General features: G+C 39.4%; 1 protein-coding gene and 1 long non-coding RNA gene across 2 annotated transcripts in view; both read right to left on the bottom strand.

The window, feature by feature from the left end:
- Positions 1-821: 821 nt before the first annotated feature.
- LOC121594179 overlaps positions 822-27,456 on the bottom strand; it is a 42,257-nt gene continuing 15,622 nt past the window's right edge. Inside the window, exons 2-3 of the long non-coding RNA XR_006004914.1 lie at positions 1,048-1,184; positions 822-899 (exon numbers count right to left, since the gene is read on the bottom strand). This is a non-coding gene — a long non-coding RNA (uncharacterized LOC121594179). The remainder of the gene's footprint in view (positions 900-1,047; positions 1,185-27,456) is intronic.
- Positions 22,113-25,979, bottom strand: LOC121594177. Its single transcript, XM_041917207.1, has 9 exons — positions 25,590-25,979; positions 25,371-25,468; positions 25,135-25,289; positions 24,563-25,065; positions 23,606-23,681; positions 23,193-23,524; positions 22,689-23,121; positions 22,488-22,621; positions 22,113-22,409 (listed from the first exon to the last, which is right to left on the bottom strand). Exons 1-8 carry the CDS (start codon positions 25,809-25,811, stop codon positions 22,533-22,535), a joined length of 1,908 nt encoding a protein of 635 aa, XP_041773141.1. The 5' UTR covers positions 25,812-25,979; the 3' UTR covers positions 22,113-22,409; positions 22,488-22,532.

The following is a 27,456-nucleotide window of genomic DNA, read 5'->3' as shown; positions in this document are numbered from 1 at the left end:
TATCAAAGGATCGCAAGTATAAATTTCCAATGGTTTGCGACCCGCAATGTTCAGAAAAAAATATACCTCTATAGTAAAAAAAAATGTATCAAAAATCGTTTATTGATGAATTTTGATCATGCTTCAGATCAGTATTATTTAACAAATTGGGCAGTACACTTTGAGCTTAGGAACAATCGTAACAATATCACTCGAATCACTCGAAAAAGATTCGCCCAAGACTGCTGATTTTCCCTTGTTCAGTGAAAATACAGCTTTGACTTATTTCAAATTATGCGGAGTCCATGGTAGTGACAAAATGTTGAAAAATTTGGAAACTTTGTCAAAACTACTTGTCAGCTGCAAAACAGAGCTTTTCTCGTAACCGAATCAAAAATATACACATTGACAAAACTTGAGCGACAAAAAGCTAAACCACATGGCACAAAAGCAATCCTCTCAATGTCGATGCAAATTTTGTTTATGAAGTATTAAACAGGAACTTAAATCAATTAGAAACATGTATTTTAGCAATAGTACCTGAGCACTGGATCACAATACCACCAGATAACTGTTTGGTTACACTTTTTCGCAAATGGAAAATTTTGTTTCTTTTTGTCAACTTTATTTCCCGGGTGCTACAGGTTACAAGACATTTACAAAAGCTTCAATAATTGACAAATATATCCTTCGAATATCCTCCAAGCTGCATATGCGATTTTCCAGCCAAAATTCTCTGCGATGAATTTTTGGGTTACAGTTTACAAACATATTGGTCATAGGATGTCATGTTTTTCCCGTGGTTTCTTGGATACTTCATAGCAACATCTTCAATAGTTTTCCTCAACATGAATATTCCTCTAAGCTGACGGTCCCTTGAAGAATCGCCTTAGAGAGATTTCACTGTAGATTGTTCTTCTCTGGAATAATTAATGCTCTCAAATAAAATTATAGTAATATATTTTTTGGTTTGCAATGCTTTGAGCAATTCTTAAAATATTTTCCCGGTCCGCATACAAAATCAACGGATCGAATTTCACGAAATCACGGACCGTCAGTTTGACATACCTGTGCTAAAGTATAACCAGGCGTCTCCACGACATCATCAAGTACAATGCGCCTCCATTGCAAAGTATGTTCCGCTTATACCTGAATGAGACTTTCAGACGTTGAGTTCTAAACCACATCTTCGCTATTTTCACGTGCTAAAATGATTGAACAAACATTATATAGCCCTTTTAGATCATTTCATGAATATTTAAAAAAAATTATAATGCCTTTTTGAAACAATGTTGGGAAAATTTTATTATTTTTTAATGACACATTGATTGAATTAGAGCATGAATTCTAGCAATAGTACAGAGGTACAGAGGTTAAATAGTACGATTTAACAAAACGCCCATCATGGGTTTAAGCCCCGTATGGACCGTACTTAGGACTGACTATCATGCTATGGACTATCAATAAGTTATTGAAAGCCAAGCCCAGTAGTGGCACAGGCAGGTCTAGACCGACAACGGTTGTAAATGACATATTTGAAACAAAAATGAAATGTAGTATAGTTGATGAAAAAACACAATCGTAAAATGTAAATTATCTACAAACTAACGATATTTTGAATAAAATAAATAAAACATAAATAGTGAAGAAGCATTTCCTTCTTTTTTAACGAGACTCTAGTTCAATAAATCACAAAATCTATCCCCATTTTGCCAAGTCAATAAAATAAGCTAACAAATGTTGCTAACATGTACCTTCTAAGCAAAAGCCATAAAAATCTGTACCCAAAAATACAAAGACACCGTAAAATCGCTTACAAAGGGTCATTGGAAAGCTTTGGAGTTGTGGAAAAGGAAAAGGTACAATAAGCTTTCATGCATTGCGCACGCACAGGCTCTGAAATGGATACACAAAGGCTTTTGTGCGATGTAGGTATTTTCTTTCAAAAGTCTCCCAAATCCGAAAAACGTGTGATATCAAAATATCAGTATGTGGCAAATACATACGATGTCTTTTGTTTGAACATTTGAACACCCTTGTGTGTCTAAATAAATATCTGTATTATGGTTTGTTATAAAAAAAACATAGCAACATACATCGTGTAACTTTGGCAATGATTGTTTACATCAGATGGATTTGATTCAATTTAATCACAATTTGAAAGAACACATTACTCAAAATACAGCGTCCGTTCCCTTCCATCATACTGTCGCTGGCAAGCTTACCTTTTGAAACCCGTTGCATGTTTCAGCCAAACGTCTCATTTATCTGCTGGTCTACCACCATTCGACAAAGTTCTCCATCATTACTGGCAGGCAGAGGGTTGTGCAAAGTTCCGTACCCATCGTCAACCCATCCCCTCTCACACAACCGCATCCCCTTAGCTGCCCGAGACCCGAATCTTGCCGGCAAGCGTGCAAACTTTTCACATAGTGTCTTAATCTGCCTATCGATGCTAACAACTTTTTGCAACTTCCAAAACCGCTATCGTTGCCGCAAAGTTTCGATGCGTATCTTTTGCCATCACTTCGGCATCTCCGGTTGTTTCCGATAAACCTATACCCCCACCCACCCCGCCCGGCCACACATGGAGTGGAACAATAATTCGTAAAGTTACGCTTTCGACAAAGGATTTTAAAACATTCATGTGGCCCGTGGGGGCGCGTGGGTTCTGTGTAGTGGTTTGCGTAAAGTCATGTAAGATGGGTTGGCCATGCCTGCTTGTCGGGACATTGTGTTCGGTGGTAATCCGGATGGGGGTCCGGGCATACTACTGAGTATAGCGGGCATGTCGGGATTGAACACATTAAATCTGATTATAAACATAGTTTTTGCTCGCCTCATCGACAGTGTTCACATTCAATTGGAGTCAGTGATGGCAATTTGTTGGCATACATTTTATTGCTAAAGCAAATGCTTTCATTTGCGGAATGTTTACCGAGCGGCAAACCGTTTTAATGTATCAACAAACAGAAAGTGTCATCTGTCTCCCTCGCTCTCTCTCTCTCTCTCTCTCTCTCTCTCTCTCTCGCTCTCTCTCTCTCGCTCTCTCTCTTTTTCGCTCGCTATATCCATCCTATACGTTCACATAAATAAAACAGTGCCATTTGCAATCAATTTGCATTGTACCTCCTCCATAAAGTGTGGATTAACCCCTTTGCGACAGTGAAGCACACGTAACGCAATTTCCATGGGATTGCGATAATCTTCCCTCATCGCTTACTACGTGCTTCCCTTACGTGCATAATAAATTTCGGTTTGAAACATTCGACTCCAATATTTTATCACTCTTCAATCTTTTTAATTACCACGCTCCAGGAGCGCACCAGGAGTTGGAAATGGTGCAGATTTTTTTTATTTTTTCGAGCTTTGCTAGAATATGGCCGGGTTTTATCTGTTTGCAGTTTCGCGGGATTAAGCTGTCTGGGGAGATGGTGTACTATAACCGTACTTTGTGTGTTGCGCCAGCCTCGCGACTGCTGTACGGTTGTGCGCCGCCCCGGTGCCCGTTGTGCTCATCAATGCCGGCAGCCTTTTATTGTGGGATGAAAGTTAATTACTTCGTATGCAAACGCTGTGCGGCAAGCCGTTAAAAATCCACATAAACAATTCAGCCTCCTCCCAGCGCCTCCGATTTGCCTGCATGGACAATTTGTTTTGCCCTGCCGTACTCTGTTGGGCTCAATGTCTCAATTTGTTTGCAATCCTGAGGGAGTAAACAGTTCGACAGAGCGCTTTAATTGTCATGGCATCACCAGCACAATATAAAAATGCCGCTGTTTTGTTGAATGCGCGCGTGTGTGTGTTTTGAATAAATGTCACCAATTACTTTTTCCAATTCTCCCTTTTGTTACGGTAATTTGAGAAGAAAAACATAATCACCCATAGCGCTTTGACAAAACAGGCGAATGCTTGAGTCGTAGTTAAAGTGCAATTCATGTTGGTACGTGTTAAAGTAAATAATAAAATGTAATACCTTTGTAACGAAAGAAAATTTAAAAAAAAATTAATTGATCCAATTATTGAATGTGTTGGTGATGGAAGTTAATTATAGTTATTTTTTTTTATTTGTTTTATAGAGGTTTTGGGGCTTTTGGCTGACATTCGCCTGTTTGTTTTAATTTAAAAACGTATTTATTCTTATTTACTAATTGTGACTTAGGACTATATGTGAAGTTCCCTAAAATATATATATGTATATCGTCGTTCAAAAAAATTCAGTAGATTATTTTCATTTTCTTCATTGTTTGCTAAAACTTCATCGGCAAACAAACTTTCCTTCCTTTCCTTCCTTTGAAAGTTTCCCTTCCTTCATCGTATCCTGTAAAATTTGTTAGTATGTGTCTTAATGTTAGTCAAATTCCACAATAGCTTTTCGCACTTTTCGTTAATAGGTTGCTATGAGTAAGAACTACGTGTCCAATACGAATTCTAGTCAGAATCGCTTGCTCGTGGTGATTTTAGTTTTTAATTATGTATGGTATTACTGTATGTTGCACACACGAAAATTATGTTTGGAACGACCGCTAACACAGGCGCAGTACATCTCCGACTTAAGCACAATGAAGAGTATGCCGAAATCAATTCTTGGCAAATAGCGACTTATTGAAAATAACTCATTTAATTTATACCTAAAAAGTGCTGACCGTGCTGATCTACCAGCACTTCCCTTTTTGATCTGGTTGATAGATGATTTTCTCTGCTAAATTTACCATGTCCTTTCTCGATAAAGAGTCTTCTTGTCCATAGTTCTGTTTGCGGTAATTACTTAATTTAATATGTAAAAATGTAAATAATATTTTCTAATGCAATGTTTTCTTTTTTTACTTTACATTAACATACAAAATATCTATATTATTTTGTAATAATGAACATTACTAACACACAAACGATGAAGCAGCTCGATAGAAAAGCTGATCTTTTGCACATTGATTTGATCCTACCGATTAGCGCTAATTGTCGGTGGGAGTTTAACGAGAAATAATGAGCATTGGAAAATTAAGCCAAGTGAACGCACTGAGGTGTATAGAGCAATCTTACATTTACGCAACGATAATCACATCTTTCGGCAAACTCTCAAAACCTATACTCTGCGGTGCCATTCAATGTTAATCAGAATGGCGAAGAATGTGGTGCGGCCCCGAGCCCTCGTGCTGCCCCATTCTGTCCGTGTGGGACCCGAAAGTAATGAGTGCTAGCACGGTGGAAGTGATTACTGCAAGGCCAACAACACGGAGCCGTACTCTCTTCCTTTTGCTGGAACGTCACAGCACCGTACCGAAAATGCCACCACGTCGTAATGGCTGCTGTCTATTTCTCGTCACTGTGAGTGAAAATAACTGAACCAAAAGCATTATCTATGCCTTCCTGCACACAACCGCCATTTGACGTCGCATGAATATTGATGAGCCCGTCGGACTATTATTTTCGGCCAGGATGGGCGAAACCGGGCGCTCGCGAAACAAAGCAAAAGATGAGCAAAAAGGCGAGAACAAAACACCGAGCGAATACGAAGCATTTACAGCTAGAAGCAATCGTTCTGCTTATCATGCATTATCGTGTCTCAAGCACACTGGGGGACGCTTATGGGCGGAAGATTCTTCACTGCGCTGGGAAGCTGAACGGTAGGTAGCGGCGTGTCATTCTTGTGGTCCAGGGAGTATCACACATTATTGCTACCTTGACATTGGATTATCTGTTTTTTTTTCTTTTGAATTGGAACAAAATTCGATTCCATATAAATAAAGCGACCAACATGCCAACGTCACCGGAGGGGAAGTGTATTGCGAGAGAAAATTTAATGAAATGTTTCGGAAATGGAATTTTTTATCGTTTAAACAGAATATATTATATGTGTGTGAGTCTTTGATCGTGCTGCTGTTTAGATTAAAGTATCTGTATACGCTGAAACCATTTCCTAAAATTAATACTATCGTTGGGGTCATTATTGAATAATTGATACAGAATTAAGCCTAACAATTAAGAACAGATTTAAACGCTAATCCACATTTAAAATTAATTTTCATACACCAAGTGGTTATTTACTATTGACTCAGAAGAAAAGCATAATTTTTCATTTCATCTCAGTAACAAAGTTGTTGTTGAAGGGAGTTTTTAAAGTAGTAGTAGGGTTTTTTGTACATGAAATGTTGACTACATTGTACGATTTTATAATGGGTCCGTATTTATACTCTCCTCGTTGATTTTTTAATTAATTTGACTATTGGTTGGTATAATTAGCTGATTTGGGTTTTTTATAATTCTTTGTTTTTTTTCAATTTTCTAGAGGACAACATTAATAAAAAAAACCCTGCAAAAATATGTTTGTTTCCAATCCAATTCTATTGGATTGGATTTTTTTTCATCCATCGGTTTGGGCATTTTTCAGCTATGTCCCTGCAAACCTGCAAATAATTATTCTATTTATTCTATCTAAACAATGAACAACAGCATTGAGGTAGGTAAGGCGATAAATTTCCACTCTTCCTTCATTACTTCTGATACTTCTAAAAGTTCAAGTAACTCTATAATTATCAAAAACAATAACACTCTCTTGAAAAATATTATGCTACGTTTCTTGGAGCAATTCACCAACGGTATTTGGGTGATTTAGACCGTAGAGCGCTTGGCCTAGGTTATGTAATTCACAGATGACCATCCAAATTAGTCTGTAGACTTTTAATAACTGATATCAAATGATTTTACAGCCATATTGTTCAATACTGATTTGCTGCGTGGCCATTTTGCTATGAAATGAAGACTGTACGACTTTCAGTGGGCTGCATACATTTCATACTTTTTATTACATTTATGCATAGTGTTCCGAGATTTTAAACGATATTGGTCTAACTTTTTGTAGATATATATCTGAAGACTGTTTTCACTGATGGGAGAAAAAAGTTTTCCGATAAATGGTCTAGAGAACTATCCAGGGTGCCGCAAAGTCAGCTAATAGGTGAAAATATGAGCTGTCCGACTTTAGGTGGCTGCCAATGTATATTCGACACACGCCGTCTGTCAATCGCAATTAATCTGTTTAGCACTAAGACTGGGCTAGCTTAATCTTTATCAATCTCTGTATTTATTGGACCTTCGTCTTCCGCCTAATCCCGCATTCATAGTCACATTTGGTTCAAAATGGTCGTTTATTATTTTTAACGCTTGTTTTTAAAAAAAACGGTGAGTTTTTAATGAGTATTTGTTCTAAATTATCTAGTCTTTCTTATTCCTCTAACTATTTGAAGACTCAGAAACAATATATGAAAAATAATAGTTTGTGTTATACATAACTATGCGTTTAAACACAACACTAAATAAAGTCGCAGCTTCACGACCTTCCTTCGAAGAGTCCCTATTCCCCTAGTTTTTCGAGATTCTAGAATATTTATTGTTTCACATCTTTTACTTCTTCTTTGGCACAACAACCGGTGTCGGTCAAGGCCTGCCTGTACCACTAGTGATCCTGACTGTACCAGCTCGGCTCAATTGTTTCAATACTAATTTTAATTTTAAAATTTTAATTTTTATTAATACAGTTATCCATAGTTTCTATTTCATATGTTTATAAAAATATCAAGAATGTCAGTTGAAAAACTCACAAAAATGATATTATGTGCATGACAGTTGTAAGTACAGTAGCAATAAATTATATGCGGCTGATAATGGCTAAATTAAGGTACAAATTAAACACGTAGTTTAATAAATATATCTAAATACCCTGACGAGATTGCATCACATCCTGATAGTCGCCCTCTAACAACCAAATATGTCATTAAGCATAAAAATGTCATACTGTCATACTTATTGTTAGTTTTCATTCCTTATGTTGTCAGTGCAACAATTTGATAAAGTATATTATGTATATTATGTATATTATGTGTATTATATAGACTATTTTAATTAAGAGTTTTTTTTGTTTCTTTTAGGTAGAATTTAATAATGGATGTTTCGATCCAGCTTTTGTTTGTGGCTATTTCAACTATCAATCAGTAGATAAAAATCTATAAAAATTAACTTATACTAAATACTTGTAAACCAATATTCATCTGAATTGGCAAGAGATACCAGTTATGTGCAAGCCTGAGATTTAATATAGCAGCTAAACAACAGACAAATAAGTGATCCTTCAAACGAGTAAGTTTGAAACATCTTATGAGGAATGAGTCATTACCTAAAGGTCCCTAAATTGATTGTACACTAGATGTCTGGCTGTGTAAACAATTCCTGTACAGAAAAAGATAGCTTAAAATAGCTCCTGTATTAAACTACGCATTATTATTTTAGCTAACTTATTTTCCGTAAGAAGAAAACCAGTTGTGGGATAATTATTTCAAAATGCGTGGGCTTATCATCACGTCGGGTACGATAAACAACCCACCGTATGGACGTAGCTTAGATTTTGGTGCATTTCAACTACCCACTTAAATGCCCACGATTCAAAAAGAGATTCGAAGAATTTCTATCGCTGAAGATTAATATGCCAATCTAATTCCAGCTTTCCTTCTCCAACCATGGAGGAGCAGTAGATTGCGTGGGTTGAAAATGGAAGCTTGAGAAGCGTTTGGTAAAGGGCTGGCAAAAGATGTGAAGGACTACATCTGCAATCGGATATTTGTGCCAGCTTCTTTGATCTTTCCAAGCGTCTTGCTGTGCACCATTTTACATACTGATTTTATCCAATTCCAGGTGCCAGACGGTTTGCTTTATTAGAGAGGGTTTTTTTTTAATAATGTCGCAAACAAATTCACAGATTAAGCAAAATTCTATAGCTGCCGTGTGTTATATACAAACACCATGGTAATTCAACCCCAGTTGCACAGGAGTACTTTTCCAGACTTCAGACACTCAAGATACCATATTAACACTTATTATGGACTGGTTTGCATTTAATATAAAATGGTTCATCTATCTATTCTATATTCCATTTTACTCTTCCCGAGCCCAGTCATCGCCGTTTAAAACAAGCTCGCACAGCATCCACCTTACATTTCAAACATATGCTTTAAAGTGTGAAAAGCTTCCCAGAAACGGGCACATTTTATTTCAGTTTAATTAGCATAATCTTATACCTTCGAAAAGCAATCAAAACCGGCACGGGCTCACACTACGAACGTGTCGGTTTACCGACCGGAAGCATCGGAAGCTCTAGCAGCAAGCAAAAGGGTTCCGCATTTCGGACCTTATGTTACCATTTGCCGAATAAACAAAACCTTGCTAAAGCGTTACCGGCATGTGTCGCTAAGGATGCTGGTAGTGTTGGTAGCAGCAACACGGACGGACAGAAACACATTGAAGACTGGGAAAATGTCCATTCCATTTCATTGGTTTCACCTCTTTCGCCGCTTTGCTCGCATAATGTGAATACTTTGTGGAGACTTTTCGTTGGGGATGGTGGTGCAGAATTGAACGATTATCCCCACCAACACACACACACACACACACACTCACGTGAGGCAATGTACATGTGTATGTTTGTTTGTAGAGGACTGCCATTAAACCAACGACTGTACCATTCAGTGACACAAATTGTGCTCAACTAACTAATCACCCTCATTTGACTCTGACCCCATCGGATGCATAATTGTATGAAAAATCGTTCATTACCTCTATTCCTCGATTATTGCCCGTGTGCAATCCATTCACACGGTGTGCATCAGTCGAATCAAATTAACGCCGCTAATGATGCTAAATGAGTTGAGATAACAGAGCGACAAAAAAGGGATCCAAAGGAACCACAATTGCCACCCGGGTTGCCACAGTGTCACGCCGGTGTGTTTGATTATCGGTTAATTTCACATTCAGCTTTCCGTGCTGCCGGTGTTGAATGGTACGTGCCGATCTTCACGCAATTCGTTGATAAGTATATCTGGATCGGTTTATACATATAATCATATCATTAAGGAGATGATGTGCGTGTGTTCTTCTGTTTCTGCGTATGAATAATTTCAACAAAACCAAAACCAAAATTCATGTACAAAGAAAAAGGGTAAATTTAGCGAAAAAAATCCGTTACGTTCGATGCACAAGGTTATTGACTTCCGATCAGTGGTATCCTTTTGTCATGTTTTATACGCACTGTTCCGCAATCGAGCCATCCAATCAAAAATTTACCTTCCTCTTGACCCATGTCCTCGAAACCTGCCACCCAATCCAGAACATCTTCATTCGGGCGCAACGGAAATCAAGATGCTGGATTGCGGACAAGGTTAGGAGTGTTTGGATTTGGGACCGGGGCCGCAAACGAGGACGAGGATGATGGTTTGCTTTTTTTAATGTTATTGGAAAATGAAACGAAATAACAACGGTCAAAAATCGTTGCAGCCGGTTGTAAACCGATTTCCAGCTGTTTGTTCAAAACGATTGAACAACATTTGACATGGGACAGGTAACTCACAACAGCTCGGAGTGTCCCTTCTCATGGTTGCTTTCACTCGTTTCTGGATCGTTTGGTTTTTGTAGAGTTTTTAATAGCTTGAACTCTAACTAAACTCTTTTTTTATATTTTTTTTTGTTATTAGTTTAATTTACAATTTTTCTTTGATCCATTCTTGAAGCTTTACTTTTCCTCAATGTTTATAATTATCACTTAAATCGTCATTCTAACTATAAAAACAGTCTGATAGAATAAGACTTTTTGACTACGTTACAGTTAAAAATGACAAACAGCTAGCTTAATAAAGATGCCTGAAAAGTGGTTTCATAGTACAGTCATCAACTTGCACGATTTAACATCATGTCCGTCGTGAGTTCAAGTCTAGAGTGAACTGTCCCCCCGTAGCTTGGACTGAATAACCGGGTGTGTGATACTATATAACTCTTGAATGCCTGTATAGGCCGGCATGTCTACTTAGCACGTTACGCCAAGTCGAAGAAGAAAAAGTTTGTATATTGCGTTTTTATAGTTAATATTTTTTATTTAATAAAGTCATCTAGCCATGCTAGCCTCCATAACTTAATACTAGTTTCCTAACTAATACAAAAATTCAACGCATAAACAAATAAATAAAAGCTGACCACAAAATAGATTATTAAATAAATAAGAGTGTCACTAGTCAGTATAGGCTGCGCCACGTTTGTTTTAGTACATGTACATTTATCTTTACAGGATCGACAATGTTATTAACTGAGCTATACGAGTTGATCATTTTCAAAAGTGGATCATTAGAACCAAATTTCGTAGATCTAAAATCAATACTAAATAAGGGACATTGCCTTAGATTTCAACTAGGTGCCTGAACATTAACTTGTTCTAGAATAAACAGGGCGTCAATGTAACCGCTGATTAGCTTATGTATATAAGTACACTGTGCCATCATTCGTCTATGCAGAAGTGAGACTAGTCCGTATAGCAAACACCTAGCACGATACTAAGGGTACACAAATTCTCGAAACCATGATAAACGGTAGTAAAGAGCGCGTGAAAGTTTTCTTTGAACTGCTTCTAGTGTATCGATTTCATACTGCTGAGTTGGTGTCCATGATATGCTTGCAAATTCTAAAATCCCTCGTACATTAGCACAATACAGTGATATAGCGTATACGGGTCCTTGAAATCTTTATCGACACGTAACACATAACTTAAGAAACGATTTGCTTTAGATAATCATAACTCAAAATGATCATCAAACATTAACCTGATATCCAGCTGTATACGGACGTCACACGAAGCGTAAACTTTGGCGTAAACTGAATTTCAGCCATACAACCCTATAATCTTTTGACAGGAAGTTTACGCTCTTCCATACAAATCAAGCGTAAACTTTTTGAGTTTACGCCTCATGTGACGTCCGTAGTACACCTAAATCGCGAACGCTGGTGGTCCGCGGAACTAAACTGTCTGCTATTTTGTCGTCAACTAGTATAGGGGACCTTTTTCTAGCGAACGTTATCACAGAACACTATTTTATATTAACACTCATGCTATTTAAATTACACCAAGAGATGAAGCTAGACAGACAATTTTGATGTCGAAAGGCAGAGACACCGATCACCAATGGACGCTGGGCAATTTTTATTGGGCAACAAAATAAGAACAAAATAGTTCACAGATGGGTGTTGGTGATAGACAAGCTTTATTTTTCTATTGTGTCTGGCAAGCCGTTCGTATTTCTAGTTTGTACATTTTATAGGAGTTGAATTGATTACTTGATTGTATTATGAGTCAGAATACTACTATCTAATGTTTACACCCACATCCGGCTCAAAAATTGTTTTAAAAAAACTGATATACAAAAAAGCATATATTATCGTATTTTTTTAAGCGAATTTAACTAGCTTCTAGAAGAAACTTTCTTTCTACAGGAAAGCATAAACATAACCTGTGTTGATCAGTACTTCCTTCCAGCAATATGAAGGAAATATATCTTCAAGAACCAAAAAGAAAAATAGCTATGACATCATTGAGCAAGTGAAGATTCCATTACGTTAGGCAGTCATATCAGATATACAATAAGAGACGGAAGATAGTAATTATCATTCTACTTTCTACTTATTTTAAACTAATATTATACTTAAGAACATTCACAAGGATCCATTGTTATCCATTGATCGAGTAATAAACAATTAAACAATTACACCATATCATTATCAAGTAAAATAGAGGCCATTTGGTGTTGGAAGACCGAGCTTTCGAGGATTTTAATATTATGATATCAGCGAGTAGAAGTAGTAGGTACAATAACGTAATTCTTCTCGTTACCACCACCAGAACAACAACCTCAAACAACTGATGTATGCGGTACATATAATTCATAGAAGGAAATGTCGGGAAAAGAAAACAATCTACTGTTTCCCATGTACTGTGACAATCGCCTGAATCAACTCAAGCTAATTTTTACCTAAAACAAGGGACTGTTTCAAACGCTAAAATAAGACATATACTGGTCGCTGCAGATACGCAGTATTCAAACCTTTTTTTAATAATGCTTCCGGCTTATTGTTCCGATCCATAAAACAAGCTTTAAAATCTTCACAAAAAGTCCCATTTTACTGGGCCCACTTACGAGCACTTTCTGCTCATATTTGCACCGTACGATTAATGTCTCCATCGCTACCTACAGCACTATCCATGCACAAAAATACCTTTTTTATTTTATCGCCTCCTTCGTTCAACCCTGCCTGCACAACACCCAAAGAAAATAACGCAAATGAAAAACTTATCTCGCCACTCGAAAGCAAAAGGGTCTGAAAAGGCCGTTCCTGTTGTTCACTTGTCAGTTCACAGTATTACACACGTTCGAGTGCCCCGGATGTGTTGTGTTTCGTTGCAGCGAAATCACGACGCAGCGAACATTTTACAGCAAAACAAGCCTACAACAAGAAGAGGCAGCTTGTTTCGGCACCTTACGACAGGTAGAGCGCTCTACGCTTGGGCACACAAAAGGATGAAGGGATTTTCGATTCTCCCTAGCGCTTGGTCCTCGCTCCATCTTAGCCCCGGTCTACTTAACCCCCAGGTGAATGCAAGGAATGTACTTATGTAAGCAAATTCCCAAGCGCAATAAATACTAAAAGCCGAAGAACAGTATCCAAAGTCGCAGAGCACAATGGACCAGCAGGAAGAAAACATGGGACGCTGGTTAGCGAAAATAGCACCGACCATCGAGCGGCTATGTGGACGCATTTCCACGAACGGGTGCGATCGTGTTTGCTTTTTGCGCACGACGCCTTTTGATAAGCGGTCGTGCGGACTCGATGGTTTCCCCTTTTTTGGAAAACTTTCACTTGAAACTATGCGAAAGTTTGGTATTTTCTTGCCCTAGACCTTGTTACATAAATTGAACACTCGATACCTTCGCGCCGGCACCGGAAACCTCGCATGTGATCATCGGAAACAGCCCCAAACTCATACTTATCGCCCCAAAACATCGAGTGACCTTTTGCGTTGAGCAACTGTTGGCGGTGTAAGTTTGTCAGCCTTTCTCCCGTGATCCTCTTCGTCGAAAAGGACAACGGAGGGGAAAGGGAACAGTTTGGAATTTGGGTCAAATGAGCGACCCTTTCGGACGGCGTGGATGTAGAACAGTGCTGCGCCGAAATTCCACCCGGGGAGGTGACTAAACCCAGTGCCCACAGATGAAAACGGGGATAAAATATTAGGAGCAAATTTGTCCGCCCTTGCTGCACTTGACAATAGTGCTTAACGGGAACATGGGGCCAGAGACTGTTGGTGATCGCTGGGAAAGCAGCACCATCCAGCTTGGTCTAAGTTATGGGGCAAAGGGAGCTAGGGTGTGTACACACATACACACACATACACACACGTGAGGATAAAAGGAATTTGCGAGGAAACCTTCATTCACCATCCGGCCATCCTAGCACGGGCAAAAGGTACCAACACACGGTGGTGCCAAACCCTTACGATGCAGCTATCTAAATTAGAATTTCGGGTGGATCAAAATCCGTCAATTTTGTATTCATTACACATGCATGGAATCTTGTCTACCCGGCAGAGCAGCCGAGGTCTCTTACGAGATAAGGGGCCCACCGATAAAAGCTGCTAAGGCCAGGCCACCGGGCTGCTCGGCTCTCACTTGCTTGTTTGGCGGGTTGCCTATTTGCCCCTTTTGCTTTGGCAAAAGCCGAAAAATGTACCTTTTGCGCTTATCGAATTTCTTTCCACAGTGTAGGTGTGTATGTGGGCGTTTGTCAGAGGACGTTTGTATCGAAAAGGATACTAGCACACAATACGCTGAAAAGAGAATAGCAAAAAGGGGGTAACTGTTTCTTTTCTTTTTTTACTCTTGCTGCTCTGTTGATGCCATACGTTTCTGTTTAATGCTCTACGCAAGGAACCTCGTTGGAGCCGGGCTTTATAAGATTACAATAACTATCAGTAAACTTGTTTTGAAGATAGATGATCTGAAATAAACTTCACTGCTGTTGACTCTTTTTTCCTACCCTTTTTTGCCCTTTTCGTATCATCGGTGAACGCGCTAGCAAAGTGAAAAGCTACCGGGGGTATGGAAGTATAACTAACGAAGAGCTCCACTTCTTTGGTGAATGGTGGTTGAATTTTTTTTTTGCAATGCTTTTGGTTATCTAAGCTTTTTGTTAATTGAATCGCTTATATTTTCCTTGGGCATCTGCGAGCCTAGAGGTAATTCAATCAACTTCATTGTACTGTTCACATACTTCTATACTAGATATTTACAGATGAACGCGGACAATTCAATGAAGTGAGAGAAGAATTGGCTACCAACATTTTATTGTGATTCGATAGAAAGCGGTCGGAAAAAAAACATTTAAATAATAGTGTGCCCTCGTATAATGAGCTAATCTCGTACCAGTGACTCACTCGTTATACGAATATCTCGCTATGTTTTAGGCTCTATTCCATATAATTTGTACGAGTGTGAAGTGAGTAAAGTATTAAGGACATATAGGCATCTGCAAAAATTTTAAATGTCTACATAATACAGGGAGGATGTTAGTAGTGTACTAAAAGATGCTTACAAATTTCTAAGAAAACAGTTTGAAATCGCTGCAAAATAACAATGTTAAAAGATCTTTCTTCAATTTATGTCATTTTTTTCTTTTTTCAGGCAAAATGAAAAGTAAAAAAAATACAGAGGATACAAAACAACAAAACGACACATGTGTATCAGAAACACAAATCAAATTGCTCTTAATAAGAGGATTTAACAGAGACATATTTTTAGTATGTAGAATGAGCACATTATAAGGTGTAATCGCTAAAGCTAATTTAGAATAATAAAGAAAATCTCTATGACCATACATAATACATAAAAAAAACGTAAAAACGTATATTACAATATAAGGCATTGTCTGTTAAAATATCAGTTAATATATACTCAATTACAAAGTAAAGACGAGTGCTCTTCAAACATCGTTCCGACGCTCCGCACTTTGAAAGTACCTCATTGAATGAGCTGAACTAAATTAAACTGAGTGTACATATGCATGATCTATGAGCAACAAGTAACTCCGTAACAAATGCTTTAATTCTCTAATCAGTTTGGATTTTTAATTAATTGAATAGATTCTCCCTACACAGCTGAATGTATGTAATTACGGAGTAAGAGCAAGGTAAAGGCTCACACTTTTAAGAGGACGGAATGTGTTCCTTGCACTTACACTGCGGAATTAACTCCCAAGGTCCGTAGACATAGACGTAAGACGCAAGACAGCTTAAGATGGTTTTTCTTTTTATAATGAAACAATTCCTAGTATCTTGAATACTATTAAAAGTAACAACATTATAGTTATTTTATTGATGTGATTGTTTTAACAATAAGAGATATTATATTTTTAATTTATTTATTCATAAATTTATTTATTCAGTATTGAATTTTTTGGTTTATTTATTTATTTACATATTTCTTTATTAATTTATTTAAAATATACAAAATTATTTTGAAGGTCTCTCTCATCGTCCTGCACTAGTCATCATCTCGTACGACTAAAAAAAACATGCCGGTCATGGGTTCTAACCTGATATGGACGATACGATATGTCCCCTCGTAACAAGGACTTAACTATCTAGCTGCGCAATACTAATAAATATCGAACGCCTGTATAAGTCGGTATGTCCACGTAGAACGTTACGCCAAGTAGAAGAAAAATAATAAATGATTTATTGAAAATAAATAAATCAAATAAAAAAGAGAAAGTACTTCTTCTTTTTCTTTTTTATTTCCCTACATATTTAAGAACCTGCCTCGCTAGCAGGAGTGTTTTTTATAGTTATTCTTTTAATCGTTCTTTTTTTATCAGAATACTCAGAAACATATATCTATTAAATTTGATCAATTACACTTCGATGAGTATTTTACCAATAGTAGTATGTTTTATTACACAAGTGAGTCTTAATGAGGCGATCGGTCGTACATGATAAGAAGAAATGGAAAAAGTGAGTTTGTGTGAAGAATGAGAAGGAGAGGCAAAAATTGAAAAAATGCATTAATTTAACTTCTATTAACATACACACGTTTGCTGTTAGATTTTTGTGGTAGGATAAATAAGAAGATAATCTAATGCCAAACAAAACTTACTTCTGATCAGACGGTCATTATGCACTGTAGTAAAAGTTGAATATTATACAGGCCAATGCATAACATTCAACTTTTACTACAGTGCGTAAAAAATCAATCCATATGTAGACAAGTAAAGGTAGTTAAAATTTGAAAGTAATAATAATAGGCAAGAGATTAACGAGCTGTGTTATGTTTATACAACGCAAAATACAGTTACAATCCGGAACAGTGGAACTGTTCTAACAACTCATTTATTGTTTATTTAACAATTACAGCTTATGTTTTGTGTTTGTCTATCATGATAATGTAATTATCTTTCACTCAAAATCGGATTGCAACCGAAAGATGTATAAGCTTGAAACTGTACTGTACTGCCCGCAACTGGCTCCTGCTGTTTACCGGAAGCTTCAGCATCCTCTACTCTTTTCACCCTGAATGTAAAATGTTACCGTTCCCTCTTTACGAATGAACAAATTTCTCTCCAGTCCCGTGCCATCCCATGGAGTGCATACCCATCCCGGGCACACAATGGCACACAATGGCCCACAACACAAGATAAGAAATAAAGTTGCCGACGAAAAACAATTGAATTTTGCTAGAACAAAAGCCGGAATGCATTCACTGGGTGCAGTCACATCGAACGGTATATTCACGCGTTTCGTGATGCTGAAATATCACGACTACGGGCCAGTGGAGCTTTTGTACAGAATATGATATTAACGTGGACCGGGGCGTTTGCGTTTGAAGCATACCAATAGAACCTCAAAAGAAAGCAAAAAAATGACTCCGAACATATTGCTGCTACTATTTATGAATAGTTAAGCAAAGAGCGGTGTAAAAGTTGCGCTTTGAAAAATTCGTACACGCTTGCAAGCAAGCAGTCATGCGTAACACGCGCTCCGACAGTTGGAATTGTCTTTGTAACCGAGAGTGATTGAAGTTTCCATACTAATTTCTGTGCTCCCTAGGGTGGTCGGTCGCCCGGGAAAGTTTTCCATTCGCTTTGCAAAAAAGCTGCCAGCGAATGTAACGAACGTTTCGGTTCACTTTCCCACTCAGCAGTCAGTAGTCGCACTACCTCACGGATCGAGTTTATGCACGTTTGGGAATTTCAACAATGAAAAAACTGAACAAAACTGATGAGTTGACAGCGGCTAAGTTGAAGGTTCTTTTGCAGCCTTATGGGAATTTATAATTATATGAGAATGGAATGGTTTAGTTTTTTGATTGACTTCTCTTTTTTCTCTACAGTGGTAAATTATTTAATGTGGAAGATATACAAAAAGCTGTGGAGTGTATCATTTGCCACATACATTCACTGCCTAATACCGTACACTGTGTAACAATAAGCACTAACTTTTCTCGTTACGCTGAGTGCGTAAAACTTTGCACACCATTCAGCCAGTCCAGCAGGCAAATCTCGTCCACCTTCTATGCCAAATTTGTGTTGACCTAGCCGGATATGATAATATTCAATCTTCTGAATTATGTCCTTCCGTCCTTGGAAGGAAGGATAGTGAGGGAAGAAAGAAGAAAAACCCAAACCATCAACAGCTGAGGATAGCAAAGAAAAAATAAGCAAACCCAACACGATAAGCACCGCATTAGGAAACGACTGTGAAAGTTCTCATCGGCTAGAATGTGTAGCGCGCGCCCAAACGCGCCCCTTAAGTAACTAACCTCGAACGAAGGCGGCAAAAACACTGCAACACACAGTGGGACACTGCGCGAGAAGGAAATTGAATAGGAAATTGAAAAATGAAATTTGTCTCTCTGTCCCTCTCTCTCTCTCTCTCTCTCTCTCTCTCTCTCTCTCTCTTTTCTCACTCACACGTTCACTTGAATGCATTTCCATTTCGAAGATGTATAGCACCAAAAATAACTGTGAGAAGAAAGAAAGCTCAAGCTTACCAGGCTCGCTCTGGTACGATTTCAGGGCAACGCAACGGGGGAAAAAAAGCTTCAGTGGGATTATAAAGTCTATTGGATTACCGCCTAATGTCAAAACTGCCACAGAAAACAACACGATCGATGGCGCACAGCAAGGTGGGTGAGAGTGGCAGGATCGTGGCCGGACTCGGTGCTCGGAATATTATGCCAATCCCGAAAGGAAGTTACCTTTTCAATTGTGAATGAAGAATGGCAGCCAAGCTTCGAAACTAAAGTGTGTACTTCAACGCTCCTCGAAAATAGCGAATAGACTACATGACTATTGAAGCTTTTTTTTGCTAATAATTGACAGGGCAGGATTTCATTACTTCCAAATGCTATCCTATGCTTTGGTGCTCTCCATTATTTTGGGGTTTTTAATAGGAAAAGTACGTAAAATAAAAGCATCTATTTGTTGCAAAACTCGCATTTACAAACAAGATTAACTTCTCACCACCACCCAGAGTGTGCATCGCATTTGGAGCACATTATCGTTGCATAGTTGCCCGGGGTGCAACTATTTCCACTAATTTCATATTGTGTCCTGGTCCCGGCTGTCCCGGTAGAGCTCATCAGTCCCGTCCCGTTTCATCCAATCCGCCCCTCCTTTTGTGGTAAGCCGCGATATATTTCATCCACAAAGCTCGCCGCCCATATGTGCCTCTCGCTGTGTTGCACGTAAAAGCGGTGTGTATACATGTGTGTATGTGAGTGTATAAGTTGCAACGCTTTTCCACACCTTCCCCCCTTGTCAGTACTGTCACAAAAGTTTTGGGCTTGCAAAAAAAAACACACACACACACACACACACACACACACACACACACACACACACACACACACACACACACACACACACACACACAGAAAACCTGCCACATCACATTTTATCCGGACAGGCGCACGCTGCAACGAGCTTTTTTTCTCCTTCCATTTCCGTTGACTCGTAGATAACTCATTTGTTCCATGTGGTCACTCCCATACATGGGTTTTGGCAGCATGGTTTACCGATGATACCACTGTGAAAACTTTATCCACGCTCTTCATCGTGGCACGGCCAAGCGGATTGCGGAGCGCGCCGGGCAAACATATGGTAGGGTGGGTAAACATCGAGCAACACACCCTCAATGAACCCGGGTGAGGGATACGTGTGCTGTGCACGGTTTGTGCGAAGCTTTTAAGTTAAATTTGTATTTTGATCTGTTAGGCACTTTATTTGCTTTCGGCAACAGTGGCTAAGCCTTTGCAGAGTAATTATCAGAAACAGCTGGGTTGTAGAAGCGCGGAGAGAGCATGACGGCAACTTTTTCCCCTAGGAAATAGGAAATAGAAACAACTTACATAGAGAGAGGCTATGTGTTGCGGTTTTATGTCTCATTTATCTGTCTCACACAATGCTACTCCTCCTCGCTGGGGCTTTGTTTAACACCTCGCCCCCACACTTCCACACAGGTTGGTATGTGGTTTCTGAAGCGTGATGGTATGATTATCGTGTTAATAATTGATATTATAATTCTGGTTAACCCTAATTGCGCGTTTTGATCGATATGTACATGGTGCGGAAATGGGAGAGCATGCATGCGGTAATTCACCTTACTATTTCGAAAAGTTGTGAAGAGCTAAGACACGGGATGAGGAAGAGATAGGACGGGTAGCGAGTTTGCGGTTTTACAGCATCACACACACACGGGAGTTTTGGGAGGATCTTTTACCGTCATATACTGTTTTACTGTGTGTGCTACCGCCGTTTCTTCAACACGCTGACGTGTAGAAACGTCGTAAGATGTAAGGAAAATTGGCATAATGAAACTATACACAAGTGAAAAACATCCCTAGCGACACAACATTTCATAATTTCCTTAGAAATAATTCCCATTCATTAGCTTTACCGCTTTACTGCTTTGTTGTCATAAAAATAAAATTAAAAATTGTCAAATTCGGCAGCTACTATGGCCACTAATAAGACTGTTGTTTCAAGTAATTGTTTGTACATTCTAATTCACTCATTATGCTGACGGTTTGGTGGTACACAGTCGTCAACTCCTACGACTTAACTTCATTCCCGTCATGGCTCAAGCCCCCAACGGGGACCGTACCCCCCACACGCGTAGGACTTGACTATTCTGCTATGGTAATCAATAAATCACTGAAAACCGCCTTAGTCCCTACACTAGTGATGCAAACTGTAAGCCTTAGTCCGCCTAGGGTTCAGGCGCGCAGGCCTTGACCACCGTTATCGGTTGGGCGAAAGAAGAAGAAAATATTTTTTTTACCTTTTACACATAGAATATATTTTTAATTCATTTGATTCTAACAATTTGTTTTACCATTCCAGGACTTCAAACGATGGCAAGTATAAGGCGAACGCCTCAATGCCGTCTTCCCGCCCCAACTACCCAATGTAACGTTTTGGACCTAGCTTGAACATAAACTCGGCTGCCTTGCTTTATCTTCTAACCCGCACCTGCTTCCACTCATTCGCGATCGCTCGAGCATTGAAATAAACATAGCGATTCCTGATTGGACTGTACGAAAATATACAAACAGGATTAATTTAGCATCCGTGGTCCAAACGGAACGCCGAAAACCCATACACCATCGGTCAATATCTAATTCTCGATGAATTACCTACCACTTCCCCTCTATCCTTGTGGACAGATTAGAAGGCACATTACGCTAGGGTAGGTCGCCCAGTTCCATGCGTATGACATTGTTTCCCACTCCATGCGCACACCGGAGCGTGGCGAGTTTGATACGCACGCAGCACTACAGTAAGATTGAGGTAAACCTCGTTTTTGTAACCGGTCCTCCATGGTCTTTCCACACATACGGGACCAAAAATCATAATAAATATTCCAAAAATGGTATCATTTGTAATACGGGATTTTATATGAACTCTTTCCACAATGTAAATTTTGATTCCATAACCTAATATGTTTTGTTGTACATTTTGGCAGAAAAACATTAAATAAATTCGTAGCTGATCTCGTCAAAAAATAGAATTCAACGTTAAGGTGTTCAATAGACCAAGATAAAACATATTTTAGGTGTGAGCCTGGTATTTGATACTGCGACCCGCAAACGGGTAATTCGCTGTCTTCACTTGCCGTTCCCTCTAATTGATTGTGTATTTTCCCATGCGAATACTATTGATACTATTTTTATAGAAGAATAATACAACAACACAGCATATTGTGTTTTTGTCAGAGAAATTTATTGGAATGCATTTTTGATGGTTTACATGAAATTCGATCAGGAAATATCGTGTAAATATTAAACATACATTTCAGTAACGCCAAAAAAAATTCACACTTTAAATGTAACCCACACACGATCGGATTCGCTGAGTATGTGATGAATTCACAAAAACATGTTACGAAATCAATATCATCCACAGCATAAAAAAGTGATAAAGTGTAAGAAATGAGAGAATTCGATAATCTGTTTCGAATACCTCAATCAAGTTTTAAGAGAACTCGTTATGACAAAAAATCGATATAAAATTATCTGTAAATAAATTCACATGTTAAAATGGTTAACAAACTTCAAACAAAACCACATCGGAAATAAGGACTAAACACTTACCGAAGAAATTAACCATTACATCAGCATCAAAACCAAACATTCTGCTTAATTGTTGGGCCAAAATTGGGCACAATTGAAATGCGGCGGTGAGTTCAACGGATTTATATCGTACGTCAACGCTATAGTTCCATGATCTGTGAAATAAAGAATTTAGTACATATTACTAGCTAATAGGCCAATTTCATCCTGTACGAAACTTACTGCTTCCTTCCCCTACGTTTGGCACACAGTTATAAATGCACCCATGTATGTACGGTGCATGCCCAGCAATCGGAACGTATGGGCAAATGATTTGCGGTTGCTGCTGCTGATGTTGGTGCTGCTGAAGCTGCTGCTGTTGCTGCTGCTGTTGCTGCTGCTGTTGCTGGAGCTGCTGCTGTTGCTGGAGTTGCTGCTGTTGCTGGAGCTGCTGCTGTTGCATTTGATGCTGCAACACCTGCTGAGTTATCTGAGTTTGTTGCATATGGTACAGCATTGAACAATCGTTGGAAGCTTGAATCACCGTGGAGGAGTTCGGCACAAATGCCTGTTGCTGTTGCTGTTGCTGTTGTTCAGAAACAAGCTGTTGATTGTTATTTGGAATAATGGCGGGCAGCTGCTGCATTTGATTCATTCCAGGTAATGCATGAAATGTCTAAAACACACAAATATCAGTATGTGTTGTGCTATTCAGCATTCAAATCTTCATCCCAATCCCCCACGTACCATTGGAGCAACAGGGTAGAACGGGAGAATTGTACAGCATCCTATCCCTCCTACAGGACACTGTCCGTTCTTGTCACCAAATGGCAATTGGTTTTGATCGGAGGCCACCACACTAACCGCGTTCGTGTCGCCGAACTGAACTGGTGGCGGAAGATACTCGCACTGCTCCACCGGATAGGGCACAAGTGCCAGATGAGGATCGGCTACTTCGTTTGTGTTCAAATGCTGTGCAGGGGGCTCCTCTTCTGCTATGGCATCGATCAGTTCATTCATCTCTGACGGCTCTATAAACGGATTTTTAACGAATTCTATACGCTTGCCTCGACGATTGCCTATGAAAGATGGACGTAACATGATTCGAGTTTTCCGTGTATTTAAACAAAGCTAATCATCGTCTCACACATAACTCTTACCTCCATCCATATATCTATCTTCGTAAGACTGTCTCGTTTGATCGATTTGGTTCTCGTTATGTGCTCTGTGTGTTATCTGCAAATATATAGAAACAACATTTTATACTGCTAATCTACTTCCATGTACTTCCGGTGTACAGAGGGGCTCGGTAAATATTAAAAACATTACATAAGTTGGTTCATAAGTTGGTCATTCACCCACAACGGGTTAGTATGATAACCAGATAACCAAACAATTGAATATGGTTATCATATGGCGGCTATTGGCTAGGATCGGATGCCATAACCTTATGTGGCAATAGGGCGTTGGTTTAATGTTGTTGAGCACACAATTGTTGCTTGCAAGTTGTACGGATTTTACAGTCAGCGCCACGTGGTTGCTCGTCAAATTCAAAATATGTACACAGTTCGCTTCTTGTCGTGTTTCCCCGCAGCAAAAGAACATCGACTCGAGCTGCCGTAGTTGTTTTTGTAATACAGGACCCTGCTACACTTCAGGATTAACCGAGAAGCTTGGTCATCTGATAGTGACAAGTTTGATAGTCATCGGATGAGATAAAATGGTTTATTTCGCATAAGCTACAACTGAACAATTGTAACAACCGTACGTGTAGAACACAGAACACAGAAGGAATCTTCATGCATTGGGCATTTAACATTGCGATATACACAATTCTAATGAAAACTATTTTGTTTTATCTTCAAAATCTATTTGGACCAGGACTGCATTGTATTCGAAGCAGATTCTTTTCACCGTAATCCCGACCAGAAATCAAAACTCAAACCTCACTCGATGGTTTGCAAAGGCAATACCGGAGTGGATCACAAGAGAAAAAAGGGCAAGAGTAGTTGATGACTTGACTTGATGAGTTGACTCCCCAGCAAGCCAGCGTGTGGAAATCAGATTTAAAATACACATTTCGTTCAACATCCCGTTATGTATCGTAAAACACTCACCTGCAAAAGATGTGCTTTCCATTTCTCCGCCCGGATCTCGTGCCACACGTCAAACTCCACGTTCCGGTAGATGTTACGATCGAGTGCTTTGGCCACCTTGTACGGGAACGGCGTAATGCCTAGGTTCAGCAACTGACGCACGCAGGACAAGTTTTGGTCCTCCAGCAACGGATTCGGCTTTTTTACACCCTGGCGCACGTTCAGCCCAACGTACACACGGTAGCCCTCGGCCGAACCATGGATGGCGAAGAACTGCTGAATCGCATCAAAGTTTGTTATGTTATGGAAATGACACAGTTGCGAATTCTTCAGCACGCATTCCGTTTCGCTAGCCGCGCTCAGCTTCATTTGTCGGCCATCTTCTGTTGTGACGACTTTGCTACCTTGCTCGTCTTCGTCGTACGCGATCCTGTGATCTTCAGGATCGTGCAGCATCCGCTCAACCGCATACTGCACGTCAGGCATTAGCAACACCTTCGTGTACAGTATGTCATACACTATCGCTAGAGGAACAGGATTTAAAGGGGGGTTAGATTACTATAGGACTATGAGCATAAAATTGCCCTTCTTACCTTGGCATTCGGCCATATTAGTAATGTGGTCCATGGTATAAATCGAATCGAAATGATTATTACGCCCGATAAACACTCTCCAAAGATTATCGTACGAATCATTCTGCAGGAACCATTTTCCATCGGCAAACGGCTCGAACAACCGAACATTCGCTCTGTGCAATCAAAACATTAGGTTATGAGATGTAGTTCACAGCACAGCTATTTCACGGGAATGAAGAAAAGCTACTACTTACTTGTGCAGATGCGCCAAGGCTTTCAGTTCCACCAGGGTACCGTGCGTTTTCTGCCGACTCATATTATCCAAATACCCTTCAAAGTCCCACTTGATATCCTACGGCGAAAACGATACGACAACACAAGGTATCAGTCTATCAGATCAGACTGTGCATTCACTTTTTAGACGAAAAGTGAGGTTAGGGAAAGCGCGTCATCCGCGCCAAAGATGTACGCACCTTTTTAAATTGCGCTCTATTGGCGCGCATGTAGTTTACACATTGCTTGCGGACTTCCTCGTGGTGTAACTGGATGCTGTACTGCTGCTCGGAGACGACGCGGAACAGCGAGGACGAGTCTAATGCTGTGTGTTTGCGGTAGTATCCTTGGTTTTCCAAAAACTTGTCGCAAATATCCGGCGCTTCTCGACACCCGAAACCAAACCCACGATTCTCACTCATGATGCTAACTTGTGATTTCGTTAACTGACCACTCCACGGCGAAAAATGCGTAATCGGCTCAGAAGAGTTTCCCACAGGTACGATTCTATCACGCTACGCAGAAGTGACGCCACAATTCACGCTGGAGCGTGTTCTGTTTTGCAACTGCGAAGAATGGCAACACTTCAGCTGAAAAGTGATACACAACAGAGGTAATGGTCTCAGCTTTTTTTCGCACAATTTTGCTGCATGGCACCGCTTCAATAGGTCCCTAGCTGACCCAAGTGACATTTTCGAGCTGATTCTCCTTGTAAAAGTTATAATCAATTTTTATTCAATATCTGACCGACTAACACTAGAAATAAAAGAAATTATGGATTTGTGTGCGATTCACAAACATGTGTGCAAAAACAAGACCTTCTTGGGAGCCTGGCGTCGGGTTCTCAAGCGCCGCGGATTAAGCTTAAACGACTGGAAAATCAAATCTTCTTCTTCTTCTTGTTTGGCTCAACAACCGATGCCGGTCAAGGCCTGCCAACACACTTGTGGGGTTGGCTTTTCAGTGACTTATTGATTTCCCCCCATAGCAGGATAGTCAGTCCTACGTATGGCGGCACGGTCTATTTGGGGTTTGAACCCATGAAAATCAAATATCCATATAAAAAAAAACGAAAATTTCATAGATTCACTGAATTGCTCTATAGACGGCCTTTTTATAACTCATCATAATACAGCTGTCTTTTTCTTACAATGTATTTGACTAGCTTCATGTAATCATGGTTCATGGCAACACTCTGAGCAAAAATCTTTATGAATGGTCGTGTGATCACATACGTGGGTATTAACACCAACGAGCATTACTCAAATCTCACGTGCCTCAGTGCAGGTGGTTATCATTGGAGTAAAGTATTCGAGTAATCATATCGGCGTTCTAGCGATGCATAAATTTAGCGAAACCATTCAACAGTACATAGGCTATGATGAGAAAGCTCTCAAAACGAAAAAACCCAAATAGCCAGCTCGTACTTTATAGCTGATTTAGGGCTGTTTAACGAAAAAACGTTCCGATGTCGTACTTTGTGGCTGATTAACAGATAGACGGTACTTTGCGGAACTATGGAGCTTTTTAACAGGCACATGGTACTCTTTGGCACTTTGCGGCTGATTAGCACTATGTGTAGGGTCCATGGTGGAACTTGAAGGCTTGTTAAGAAAGGGTACTGAACTTGGTGGAACTTTATAGCTTTTTAATGCATGACATCGGTTCAAGGTGGCTCTCGTCAAAGTGTCAAAGACGGAAGCCGGCAATAATCTCATTGCTGCTGCACAAGTTAGATTCGTTAATTGAAGAATGAAATTTGAGTGAAGTGATTGTGAATTATCAGTAAATTGTGTAAAATTTTGTGTAATTCATCAATACAAAGGATTTAAAAATATACACGTGTATTTAAACGAAACAAATCTTGTTGTTTATTTCATCAATGACGCTTGCTTGAAAATAAAACACAAAGAAAAATAATCCCTGGCATCGTGGCATAAGGAAGCTGCTTAGGCGCTGTTTGAAAGACCCACATAGAACTTTGATGCTGTTTATCTACTGCAAAAGGCGAATTAGAGCAGCGATCTTTAGCATGCCAAAATGAGCTGCTTAAGCAATTCTGGCTAT

The sequence above is a fragment of the Anopheles merus genome, chromosome 2L (assembly GCF_017562075.2).
Source record: "Anopheles merus strain MAF chromosome 2L, AmerM5.1, whole genome shotgun sequence".
Lineage (NCBI taxonomy): Eukaryota > Metazoa > Arthropoda > Insecta > Diptera > Culicidae > Anopheles > Anopheles merus.
Note: the sequence above shows the minus strand (reverse complement) of the source record. Positions and strands in the feature narration are given on the sequence as shown.

What these genes read in the sequence shown, in the direction of transcription:
- LOC121594177 (XM_041917207.1), bottom strand. Translation starts at nt 25,811, where the DNA reads ATGAGTGAGAATCGTGGGTTTGGTTTCGGGTGTCGAGAAGCGCCGGAT. An exon ending in ATAGAGCGCAATTTAAAAAG is followed by an intron (nt 25,469 to 25,589) that starts GTGCGTACATCT and finishes TTTTCGCCGTAG; the next exon opens with GATATCAAGTGGGACTTTGA. An exon ending in TCTACCCTGTTGCTCCAATG is followed by an intron (nt 23,122 to 23,192) that starts GTACGTGGGGGA and finishes TGTGTGTTTTAG; the next exon opens with ACATTTCATGCATTACCTGG.